General features: G+C 37.5%; 1 protein-coding gene across 1 annotated transcript; it reads left to right on the top strand.

The window, feature by feature from the left end:
* Positions 1-2,465: 2,465 nt before the first annotated feature.
* LOC137257306 (ras-related protein Rab-35-like) lies at positions 2,466-12,573 on the top strand. The gene is made up of 6 exons (XM_067794610.1): positions 2,466-2,597; positions 7,483-7,533; positions 8,566-8,689; positions 9,750-9,874; positions 10,514-10,638; positions 11,368-12,573. The coding sequence occupies exons 1-6, from the start codon at positions 2,546-2,548 to the stop codon at positions 11,491-11,493; spliced, it is 603 nt and encodes a 200-aa protein (XP_067650711.1). The 5' UTR covers positions 2,466-2,545; the 3' UTR covers positions 11,494-12,573.
* Positions 12,574-13,236: the final 663 nt, after the last annotated feature.

Genomic DNA, 13,236 nt, shown 5'->3' with positions numbered 1-13,236 from the left:
ACAAACAAGGCACGACTGTCGTGACACCGAATATTCTTCTCCCTGCCAGGTCTTGCTTGGATTTTCAATTTTTTATTTCAGCTTTAGATCAGGTAATTGTTACAAAATAAGAGAATAAGAAAAGGCCTGGAGATACGAATTCGGAAGCATGTATGGCTTTGTCAAGACGCTGGTAATGAGAAACTGATTGTGCTTTGAAATGGCCTTTACAAAACAAGCAATATGTATTTTCTCGGGAAACTGTCTTTAACCTTTTCAAACTTATTTTGATTGCCAGTACAGTGGTGGATATGGCAGTGGCGTCTGATGTACAGACATGTCACTCGCTAGTCACTAATGACAAAATGTCACTGCCTCTATCAGTATATTTTACCAACTCTTCAATCTTACACTGCCCTTGATAAACACCATGAAATTACTTGCAACAGTCTCCGCTGACATATACCGACATGTACGGCTTGTTTGTTTCTTTGTTGTTCAGTAAGTAAATATTTCAAGCCTGGACCATACAGACCAACAACGGGAGCGTTGTGCATGTGACAACCTGTCCATTACGGCAAGCAAAGAGTTGGTGAAGGTCAATTGTACAATCCTTAATATAGGTCAGTTCTAAGTCAGGTTTTCACGGGTCACGACATTACACAGATCGTACTTTCGTTATTGTAGACTCTTGTGTGATGGGCTGCCTTATGAAACGGCGTGAAACAGTGTTTTGTTTCACTGAAGACTTATAAATATTGCAGATACAACGCGTGCCTCCACAGGAGCTTATTTCACTCTCGACAAGAAGACGGTTTGAAATCAGTGCTTTAATTTACTAGCTGGCCATGAGGGCCTGCCGACGTCTGCAGGCTTTAAAATGTACAGGACCCGAATGAAATCCGCAGGCCCATTTGGTTAAAGTCTAACCAATAAAAAACAATTAGACAATATTGTGCCAGGCGTAGATTATCCCTGATTGTGCTAAGTTTCGCACTGTTTTTACATAATCAAGCGAAGTCTATGGCAAACAGAGGAGATGTTATTTGTCAGACTGGTGTTGACATTACTACGCCAAAGTACGCGATACCAGAAAGTGAAACTATAAGTTTTCGATTGTGGATGATTCCCTAACGTTAATAAAGAGAAAAAGGGGGAAGCATTCCAGTTGACAGATGATTTACTGAAGGCCATAAGGGCTTGCGCATATTTGAAACATGCAATAACAACCGGCTCTGGGCCTCGATCGTGCCGGCGCTTATTTCGAACGCTATTTGACATACAATCTGGACCTTACAGAGTTGTCTGCCTTTAGGAGTAATCATCCACTGTATTAAGATGATCACAACCTTCATTGAATAACAAAATGGGGGTTGTATTATCAAAATCAAAATTTGTAGAAACAAAATTATTGCAGGAGCCGACTAACAGAATCTAGTGGCTAAGCGGGCATTATTTGATAAATTAGCTGTTATCGCATTCCTCTCGAGTACATTGATGATTACTAATGTGTCCGATCATTTACACACGTTTGGAGCATTGAAGAGGGACACTTTTAAATGGCTGACTATTTTTAATTGCAGTAGATGCGACGTTTCTGTGTAGGCCATAAGACCTTTATCAAGCAAATGGTACACAACATCATACACAGGGAGAAATATATACATGAAGGGTACTTGAGTTTATACAACTCAAGAGGTCATTGTACAGTAAATTGACGTAATGAAGATTTATTGTTATCACAGAAGCCACTGAAGCCAAATGGACTAAGGGTGGGGAAGGGTAATTCCCGATTAGCTTTGATTGTCATCGTGAGTTGTAGGGGTGTAATAAACTTGATCTTTGTCGACCGGCTTCCGGCGTGTGATGTCTGTCCATAAAAAGTGTTTGTCTTCATCACACATCTTCTATATGCCACTCAAAGCAGAAGCTGGCATAATGCTGGTGGGAGTGTGAAGCCAAACAGAAAATAATAAACAAACATACAAACATTACAAACAGTTATTATATTTGTGTATTTAACTGTTTGTTTTCTTTTCTGTGAGTATATTGATTATTTCTGACTTTGTACTCGGTGAACTCTGTGTGTGGCCAAGGCTATGGTCTTGGTGTGTGTCTGATCTATTTAGGCTGTTCTACACGTAATAAACTGCTTATCTAGCTTGTCCTACCAACAAAATACATATTATGTGCAATAGTGAACAATATTTCAATATAAGCTCATTGCTTTGAAGACCAAAATTCTGTTTGCTGTATTGCCAACAAGTCTAGCAACGCGCCATGGTAAGATGGTAAGATCAATGTTTTAATGTTGCATATGCAGTTTGTCTGTTTAGTTTCAAAAACACAAATTTACACAATCGTAATCTATTTTAAATGAGACTGATTAATGTTTTACACAACGGACGGCAGATGTCGCCTAAATTATCCAAGAGCTATTGATAACTCGTTGAATGCAAATAGTATTGCATTTATGAGTCATGCGCATACATACTATGAAACAACTTCCGTTTTCCACCCCTGTAGATAACTTCCTGGAGAAGATTGTCGATAATAATTTCACAAAATGGCCAGGGAATACGATCACCTATTCAAACTACTAATTATTGGTGACAGTGGTACGTCGATTTTCTTCTGTTCAAAGTTAAAGATGTTTAAATGAAGAGTCTTTATTGAGATATCTGATGTTGTGGAGTTCGTGATTTTCACTCTAGACAGCTCTTGACTCCACCGTGTTGTCGAATGCCGGGAGTTTTTATCAAATAACACTGACCATGTCTTTTTGACAAGACGCATTTTTATTTGCAAGGTCCTTTTGGCGTAAATCTCATACTGTTGAAAAGAAGTGTGTGTTATAGCAAACTTATGTCAAAGTCGATTGTTACACAAAATGTCAAATATCAAAGGAAATAGCGGAAGTTTATCGAGTAATATGTACATGTTAATTTCTTTAGTTATTAAGTTATGAACCGTCAGCTGAATATCTTATGATATGAAATGCTTCAGACACATAGATGAACATGATACCAGATTTGAAAATAAACTCGCCTGCTGTCACTCTTTAAGTAATGGCATGTAGTACCGTGTAGTTTTTAAATTTGTAATGAATATGTAATTGATTACAGCTTCCGTTTTCTCTGAGAGCTGTCAAACGTTGGTGGAAATTTACCACTGTATTCGTAAACTTATGGTAGTAAGAAGGAAAGGCTCCGCCTGCATCCCCTAAATTTCATTCATATCACATCACCTGAATAAATATTCCTCATTTGATAAGGCTGAGCCTTGACATGTTTCATTAATTGTATCTGAACATACCAAAAGACATATTCTATTTCTAAAAAATGCCACTTAAAGAAAGGTTTCCACATCATTACAATAAAAGTGGGGATACCAGTGATATACGGGCGGAAGTCTTACTGTTCAGAGTGTAGATTTCTAGATCAACTATGTTTGGAACTATTGTCAATCCCTGTTCAGTCTTTCACTTTCACAAACAATCTTATAACCTTGAGTACTTAATTTTGGTGTTATGTTGTGAACATATTAGGTCGTGTCATGTGAACTGAATATTCATACACAGGACATGCAGCCCATGTCATGATGGTTACTCCAAAGAGCTCTGACAAGCTGAATGGACTGGATGAAATGTGTCTCATATGCTTTTTGTAGACTATATACTGATGGGTATATTTTATTTAATTAATCCAAAAGCAGTAAGTCAAGTGAAGATTGGTTCACTTCTAAGTTGTCTGATGCTATCTTTTATTCTAACGTCTAAGTTTTACTGTTTACTCTTTGTGTCATTTTCAGATGTTTTTTCTGTTTCTGAGATGTGCTTACATTTGTAGAAATCATAATGATTGCTACAGAAAAAAAACTACTAGTGCCTTGTCAAGATGATATGAGTAAAGTTATTGTTTTACGTGATGTATCATATTTCAGTTCACTATTTTATCAATATATCATCATTATTATGTGCCAAAGTGGACAATATTTCAACATTATCTCATTGCTTTGAAGACCAAAATTCTGTTTGTTGTAATAGAGCAAGAGTCACAACTGAAATAAATCTGTCTTTCTTGTATAACAAGAATAGGTTGCTCAGGATCTGTATTCTCAGGCAAAATCCCCATGGGTTACAATGGTTACAGGGACAGTAACTTACAGTATCAAAATAAATGATAGCCACAGTATCATATTGTCAGTGTCTGTCAATAAATACTATAGAACACTGATATAGCCTCTGTACTCATCACTGTGACAACTAGCAAGACTCACTTCTAAAGTAATACAAGACACTATTATGGATGACAACTTCTTTAATTCTTTTTACACAACGTTTCAAGGCTAATTCTTGCCCCTTCGTCAGGTGGATAATGAGCATAGGTAACATTGCAGAGAGGTAAGATGTATATACAAGCACATAAATGTATTTAGGAATGTACAATCACAGAGGAGAGATGAAGAGGAGGAATGTTTTAACAGTACATGGTTGTTTACACAGCTGATAGAGAGTCTATGAGTCCTTGTTGACACACCAGACAGAGGGTAGGTACACGCCTTGATCTTTATTGATCTGAGGTTCTAATCTTCTGATGTTGATTGCTGCCCAAAGTTTCCTTCCTGATGTGACCTTTTATTCTGATAAGACATCCTTAGAGCAAATGGAAGAGGTGGCAGTGATCAAACCAACCCCAACCCCAGAGGCTGCATCTACAGGATAAACTGTGATTGCGGCAGCAACTACATAGGTGAAACCTGCAGACCATTCAACATCAGACTCAAAGAGCACAAAACTTCAGTAAGAAAATTAGATCTGAAATAGACCCTCTCTGAACACATCGTCAACTATCCAAACCACTCCATCAACTAGAAAAACACAGAGATCCTGGCTTCCAACATCAGTGATTGGCGGAGAAGGAAGCTTTGGGAAGCAATCAACATCAGAATATTAGAACAACCATGTACTGTTAAAACATTCCTCCTCTTCATCTCTCCTCTGTGATTGTACATACCTAATTACATTTATGTGCTTGTATATACATCTTACCTCTCTGCAATGTTACCTATGCTCATTATCCACCTGACGAAGGGGCAAGAATTAGCCTTGAAACGTTGTGTTAAAAGAATTAAAGAAGTTGTCATCCATAATAGTGTCTTGTATTACCTCACCAACTTCTAAATGCCTTTGAAGAATTTCACTCCTAAAGTGTTATTTTAGAAGGAAAAACACTAAGTGAAACTTCATGAGCCCTATTAATCGTGTGATCATGCTAAGTCTTTAAGAACAATATTACAAATATCAAATATGAGAGTGTGAATGTGTTAACGTTGCATCAGCACATGAAGAACAAAACACAAGATATGGATTTAAATACTAGCATGTGTATCCCATCCCTTTTGAGTTCTGACTTAGTATATGTCTTATTGGTAAGACTTACTGGTTTGGTTGATCATGTTGATTGCCATTCATTGCACCCCCACAGCACTCATCATTGTTCTCAGTATTCTTTAAGCAGGAACCAGTTGCATGGTATCAGATTCTTAACATAGCGTTAGTTCTAGATAATGCAGATAATGAACAGATCTTGGTGTACTTTGGTCATCTGTGCAATTGGCAAGATACTATTAGTAACACAGTGTTTTGAAAAGGTGTACAGGACTGTAAGACCCTTGTCTATTCCGTATATCTTGAGGCGCAGTTTATCTTCAAACAACATTCAACATTTGGCAGAATGAGACACTAAATGTTTCACCATGATATTTCCTGAACTGTGATAGAGAGAGGTAACTCAGGATTGCTTAGTTTATGATAAAAATTATCAAATGTGAGGTTTTGTTATATGACAAGTGAAATGCAGAAACCTATTTTTATATATATATATTTGTTGGCAACTATTTTATTTCTGTGTTTATACTCATAATTGTACATGTCAGCTCTAAAATTTCGAAGTGATGAGCCATTTTGCAGCCACATTTTCCCTCTAAGATCGAGGTCGTACAACCTGTGTAGTGTCACATGACAGATTTGGTGGGGTGTACGGTTCATACACCCTGGCAAATTCACTTATATGGTTTTGTATGCTTTGGCTATTAATCAGTCAGAATTCAACAAATAAAGATGATAAAACCTTTTAAGTCCATTTGATAATCCAGGAGGTCCACAACAATCTGCGATTGTCATAGAAAGTGAATGAATCAGTGTCAGTACTCCCAACTTCTTACATTGATGCTCATGTTGTCAATCACTGGTCCTGATCAGAGATGGGACCAGACAAGTGAGGTGTCATAAAACTGGAATACTGCTGAGTGAAGTCATACTGTGATCTCACTTGGGTGTTGTCTCAGTTCAGTACATTCCCTGGTATTGCAGTAATTGGCAGGGTACCAGGTGAGTTGTATTCTAGAATACTGATAACTGCTACCCATTACCATTATCTTATAAAAAATACCTGGCTGAGGAATTATTTATCATGCTGAATTACAAAATCTGATATTCACATTGAAGTTATGCAGAAAAAAAACCAGACACACAAAAAGATAGAGCTGCACTAATCTGTAAAATTTACTTTCGAATGTTTATAATGCAGGAAAGCTGCATGTATTGTGATAGCTTTAATAAATCAGTACAAATGAAAAGAATCATGATGGTTGTAAGTATGGGTTAAACATTTATGTTAAATGAAGTGCAACCCTGTTATCAGGAATTGCTGTCGAAGCAGTGAAAACCATCTGGTTGTATAACTTGTGGAGGTGATTTACATTCAAACATGGCAACAGATGGAGATACTGGGTATTTAGTGATATGTTAGTAATACATACTAGGCATTGATCTGTAGTTTTGTTTATTACTCCATAGTTTCCAATCAGGTGGATATTTTTTACTATTTTAGTGGATTTCTGCTGCATCTATTTCTTCTAAATTAGATTTAATGTATACTTGAATGAAAGAAATAATTTTATTTACTAAGAAATATATATATCTAAAAGCTGAAAAATCCAAAGGAAGCATATAACGAGGCTTGATCCGAAGAGGCAATCTAGACTTGCCATATGTGTCAATACTTGAATTAAAATATACCGGTATTTGTTCATTTTCCGTAGTATCTGCGAGACAGTTTAATCTTAACATGTCAATTGTCACATACATTTGCAAAAGAAGTACCTTTGTGACAATATAAAGACATATATCTTTCATTGTAGTCATGGTAGTAGAGTCTGTGTATGGATAGTGACTATTTCAAGTCATTAAACAAACATGTGCAAATATGATTTGGTATAAAGAATGAAAAGGCTACAGTGAGTAATTGTTATGTTATTAGATGTTTAGTTTTTGTATGCTTACTTGCATGCAAGCATATGAATATTATGTGGGTGGTGGATGCGATTTATTTTGAATACTGTATGTAAATATGCAGTTTAAATTGATTTCTGATACATCAGGAGTGTTTCAGCACCTCTGTTTATCATGTCCGGTTCTCATCATTGCTCTTCTCTGTTTAGGTGTCGGCAAGAGCAGTTTGCTGCTGAGATTTGCGGACAATACTTTCTCAGGTACGTACTGGAATTGTTTCTTTGCACAAATACAACTAAACATTTGAATCATCAAAGGTAACAGAAGGTACAGAACAGATCCCTAGATGAGGGGATTTGTTATTGGGGCCATAGGACCTTTGTTGGTTTTTATGCTGCATTAGGACATGCTCAAGCATTGTCCCAATCTAGGCAACAAGAGATGGCCACCACAATTTGTACCCGTGAGCAGTCAATGTCATGTATACCTTTGACTCTTCAAGCCTGAATTGGGCGTGGTGGGCAAGCTGGCTAATGCGTCAGGCTAGTGATCCAACAGTATTGTGGTGTCGGGATCAAGCCCACTGTGACTGGGTGTAAAAACCCTGGAGTCAACTTTATGTGCAGACTCTTTCTGTGTTATCACAGCCCCTAGTGTACAGTACACAACCCTGTGCACTTAAAAGAACCCACAAATCCACTGGTATATGACCAGATGGTGGCCACATCAATATCTGCATACACCTAGTTGCGGGTACAGCAATGTGCAGTCAGCTTGGAGAAAGTACTGTGGCTATGTGTCCCAGTCCACCAAAATGTGAATGGGTACCTCAGTAGGATTAGTAAGCCACAATAAAGTTGGTGTGCCCAGAGGGAGTAAGTGTTGTATACTCCTAAGGGAGTTGAGATTGATAATATGATGTGCCGTTGAGATTGGCGTCCAGTGCTAAAGGGGAAAAAGTACCAGCTCCTTTAGCAAGCACTAGTTTCCTGGATATGCGCGCTATGTAAATATCCTAAATATCCAATAACAACAATAATATAAACAAACTCTTTTTTTCATCGTTGCTGTTTTGCATATGTTTGTGTAAGCTGTATTTCTTCTCCACCTCGTGGTCATCCTTGACTTCATCATGTCATTTGTTGCTGCACTGTGAAGATCCAAATTAGAACTGGTCTTCAGCAACCCATGCTTCCCTATAGGACTCAGGTGTAGGATAGTGGATACAGTCAGTGAATGTTTAAGTTCTGAAACTGCAGCTACATTGAGGTATAATATTCTGAATGCTTCAGGAACGTACATCACAACCATCGGGGTCGACTTCAAGATACGAACAGTGGATGTGAACGGGGAGAAGGTGAAACTTCAAATCTGGGATACCGCAGGGCAGGAGAGGTTCAGAACCATCACATCCACGTGAGGATTCTTGCCGTCTTCATTTTTTTGACTTGAGTTCGTACGACTTGGTTATAAGGATTTTTGTGGTCAGTGGGATATGGTTGAAATTGAGGACCTAAATCATGACCTTTTATGATATCTCTCTGTAAATAGCTGCAAGGCTGCTGCTATTGTACTGTGATCAATAATCTCTTGGCATGACTTAATCCTGTCATTATAGAGGTCTTATTTTGTTGGATCTCTCTATGCTATACTGCACCAAATATTATCATGCCTCACACGTACATGTTGCTTTCTCATTGGCTGAGCGGTTGTCTGGACTTTTTCTCAATATACCCCACTTACAAGCGAGTAACATTTTAAGGTCCTTGGTAATGATGTATATAATAGTAGTGTTAGTAATCCTTTATCCCAAATAATTGAGTCATATTTGATGTAAATTTATTTTTCCTGTCTGTCATTGTTGGTATTGGCAAATTGCCTAACTCTGGTACTCCTTTTTATGACCGGATACCCTTGCTTCTAACAGTTCAGAATTATCATTGAAATATTCCATAAGATGAAGATGTTGTTCCCTGGTCCCTCGGGAGCCCATGGATTGATGTACCCTCTATGTGTATGTTCACATAAATAAACATAGAGTCTATATCAACCAATGTCCCCCTCGTTGTAATCTGTAGTGTCCTCTCTACTCTTCAGTATATTTTCGGCATTAAGCAGCTGTTGCAGTTTTGTACTCGATTGAAATTACCTTATTTATTTTTTTTTTCAACTTTCATGTTGTTTATTTTTTCAAATACTGGGCATGCTGCCATTTGATATTTGAATACTAATGATTCAGTGACATTGTGAATTGATGTCATTGTATTGTGGTGTCATGGCAGCTGATGGTTTCACAATGGCTTCCCATCAATATTGTCGCTGTAATAACTGATGGGTGATATCTAACCCAAAGAGACATCTCCCACGGAAGCCAGTTTTGGGTGACATATTGATGATTATTACAGTATGCAAACTTTGATTTGTTCAATGAACACTGAAGCCTGCCAGAAGTGAAATGTCATGTGCTGTGTTTCAGATACTACCGTGGCACACATGGTGTGATTGTTGTCTATGACGTATCAAGCGGAGAATCTTTTGCTAATGTCAAGAGATGGTTACATGAGATTGACCAGAACTGTGATGTTGTTAATAGGATTCTAGGTGAGCTTTGAAGTATAGTATGAACGGAACTGTGACTTACGACTACTCTGTGTAATCAGGGGTCATGTCCAGTTATGCTTCTTGTTTGTTGTTAACATCTCCCTAGAAACCACATGCAGAATGGTGTTGAAATGTCAGATGCAGTATCTCACCAATCATGATACATTTGTTCAGTCTGGTTTTCCAGTATGGCTATTGTGACAGCCATATTTGAAATGCTTTTCATGGCTGTTAATCAGCAAATTTTATTAAAATGGAATGTCTTTGTGAAAGGGAGTATCTGACACCTTCTAAAAAGACAACTAACAACAAAACCACATGCGTAGCAAGGGACATAACTCATGTTAGGTTCATGATCACTGAATTATCTGTTCTGAACTGCTGCCATATTGCTGGAATATGGCTTAACACCAACAACTTTTGTGCAAGTCTGTAGAATGTAGTGTTAGTTTGCCCCTTTGTATATGTAGTAGCTAGTGTCTTTGTAGGCAGGTAAGCTACCGAGGCTTCAGACTTGTCATTGTATTTCTGTACTGGTCTCTAAAGCTGCCCATCTTCAGGATAACGTTTTTACCCAAATGATGGATTGATGTGTGCCTTTGAAAAAATACCATGTAACCACTGTAACCTTGTTTTCAGTTGGTAACAAGGATGATGACCCTGACAGAAAGGTCGTGTTGACCCAAGATGCTCAGCGTTTTGCAGACCAGATGGGTATTCAGCTGTACGAGACGAGTGCCAAGGAAAACATAAATGTTGAAGAGGTGGGTGTTCAGTGTCGTGTTGAAAATGTTGAGCACCTGTGTGAACATTCAACAGACTCTAGTGATAGATTAGTGAATTCATAAACCGATTAGGTGTCTAATGTCTATGAGGATATGGCTACAGTTCCTTGTGACATATGTTCCACAAGATTAACCTGAACAAAAGAACACAGACATACCCTCTTGGTGGCATAAAGGGCTTGCTGTTTAAAGCACTAGGTTAGTAAGGTGAGCTCAAGGTTACGTGATCGACCTCCACCTGTGACGTGGTGTTAAAACCTTGACGTCAACTTTGCATGAAGACTGTTTCAGTGTTTTCAAAACCCCTAGTGTGCAGTACACAACCTTGTGACTGTGTCCCAGTCCACCCAGCTGTGAATAGGTACCTCGTAAGGATGTGAAACCCTCTTTAACTCAGTGTGCCTAGTGGCTGAAACAGTTGTATGATCCCCAGGGAGTTGAGAATGATAGTTATGCCATTTGAGACTGACGTCCAATGATCCAGGGGAAACTGCCTTTGAGCAGTTGATCTGGATACTGGCACTATGTGAATGAATGAATGAATGAATGAATGAATGAATGAATGAATGAATGAATCCGTCTTTAGTAGGCTTGTTTGGGTGTAGATAAAATTTGCAGACATCTTTAACAGGATTGAAATTTGCTGGGGGTGGCGTTAAACAACAAATAAAGCAAAACAAGCATGAACTGACTCTCCTGTTGTTACAGATGTTCCTAGCCATTACTCGCCTGGTTTTGTCAACAAAGAAAGAACAACAGAAGAAAGCCGCAGACGCCCCTCAGACAATAAAACTTGACGGACACAGAAGTGGCAAGAAGAAGAAGTGCTGCTAACAGATTTAGGATGTGTAGATACTTTATATTTTAACCAATTCACTGTTGCCAGCTGGTTGCCATCTGGTCACCATCTGCATGAGATGACAGATAACTGTCGACATACATTTCGATCAAATCACTGAAAGCCATGCATTGGTTACAAGGTTAAGTTTATTCTTTAGACATGCATATTTTTAGAGAAATCTGTAACATAAATCTCTGTATAAAGATACTTTTGCAATTAACAATTTAAAATTTGTATTTTTAGATAAAGGGTTCGATTTATATAACATTAATTTTAAGTATCTTGCAGACAGTTTTATAGACTTTGTGTTTCAATTCACAGAATATGAACAGGGAATCACAAAAAAGTTGAAATTTTATGAGAAGTAAGGCAGTGTATATAAATTTGCAAGCACAAGTTTGTATATTCAAAGAGGTTTCAGTTTTCCACTTTTGTCAATATGTTTCTTCTAATTTTTCGTGTTGCTATGGTTACCTGTGTATTTGCAGATTTGCCCATGAAGTAGAAGAGATTGATCATTTCGAACCATGAAGAGGCAATTAAAAAGCTGTTCTCTTACTTAAATTTTTAGGGGTTAATAATATTTGACACAGGTAAAATTGACACAATGTATTGCGTAAACAACCCTAATGTGTGCAATTTGGGGTTCTTTGTTCTAAGCCAATAAGATGTATTGCTCCACACTGGACAGTCAACAATACCTCTGTGCAGGCCAGCAGATGTGTTTGTTTGACATTTCATCCAGCTGTGAATAAGCCAAAAACCCAGCCAGATATCAAAACGGATTTAACCAGTCCAGACAATCCAAAGAAAATTACTCAAATGTATGGAACCTTGATATCAAAAACAAAAATAAGAAAATGTATAATGGTATCCAGTCCTCAGCTAATAGCTGACTGTGTAGGTATTGTAGTTATCTCATTTGAGCTTGTCAACTTTGATGTGGAGGTCATTGTTAAACACTGAGGTCTCTTGTAGATTCTGAATAATACATTGTTTATACACTGAAACTATTTAGACATCCTTGTTCCCAATAAAGATATAGTTAAGTAAATAAAAAAATATAATATTGCTGTTTATCTTATCTGTATTTCCTCACAGTTTATGCATCACTATATACACTGGTAGATATGATCCCTTGAAACACAAGTAAGTGTTCCCAGTAGGAATTGTAATGTATGTGGAGTGTCTTGATTAAACAGGGTGCTGACTAAGAGGAATTTGCTGTACATGTTAAAATTTCACCACATGCCATCGGAATCCCAGGAGTCTGCAATCAAAGTTTAAATGTGTATAAGGATGCATAGTATATTCCTTTATTATGTTTAATGAATTTCAAGAGGATTTTTACACCAAGATAAAATGGACTTTCATATGCATTTTTGATTTTCCAAATATACTGAATTCATTTTTGAACCTTGTGACGGAACCTAGCATTTGACATCTGGCAATGTGACATGAGTGTTACTGACAGGTTGCTGTAAACGTAACGTATGTAAAAGAAAAGTTGTCAAACTTTACAGCTTTAAGAATCATTTGTATTGAATTGTAATACATGTTTCTTTTCATTTTCATATTTCTCTTATATTATAAAACACATTGGACTAGTCATGTTGTTTACTTTCAGTGTTAAATATTGTTGTTTAACAACCCGTTCTCTCTTTACACAGTAATGAAACAGCTCCATGTATTCAGGTTGGCTAGTCCACTGACATCATAGGAGTGACAGTTTAACT

The sequence above is a fragment of the Haliotis asinina genome, chromosome 1 (assembly GCF_037392515.1).
Source record: "Haliotis asinina isolate JCU_RB_2024 chromosome 1, JCU_Hal_asi_v2, whole genome shotgun sequence".
Taxonomy (NCBI): domain Eukaryota; kingdom Metazoa; phylum Mollusca; class Gastropoda; order Lepetellida; family Haliotidae; genus Haliotis; species Haliotis asinina.
Note: the sequence above shows the minus strand (reverse complement) of the source record. Positions and strands in the feature narration are given on the sequence as shown.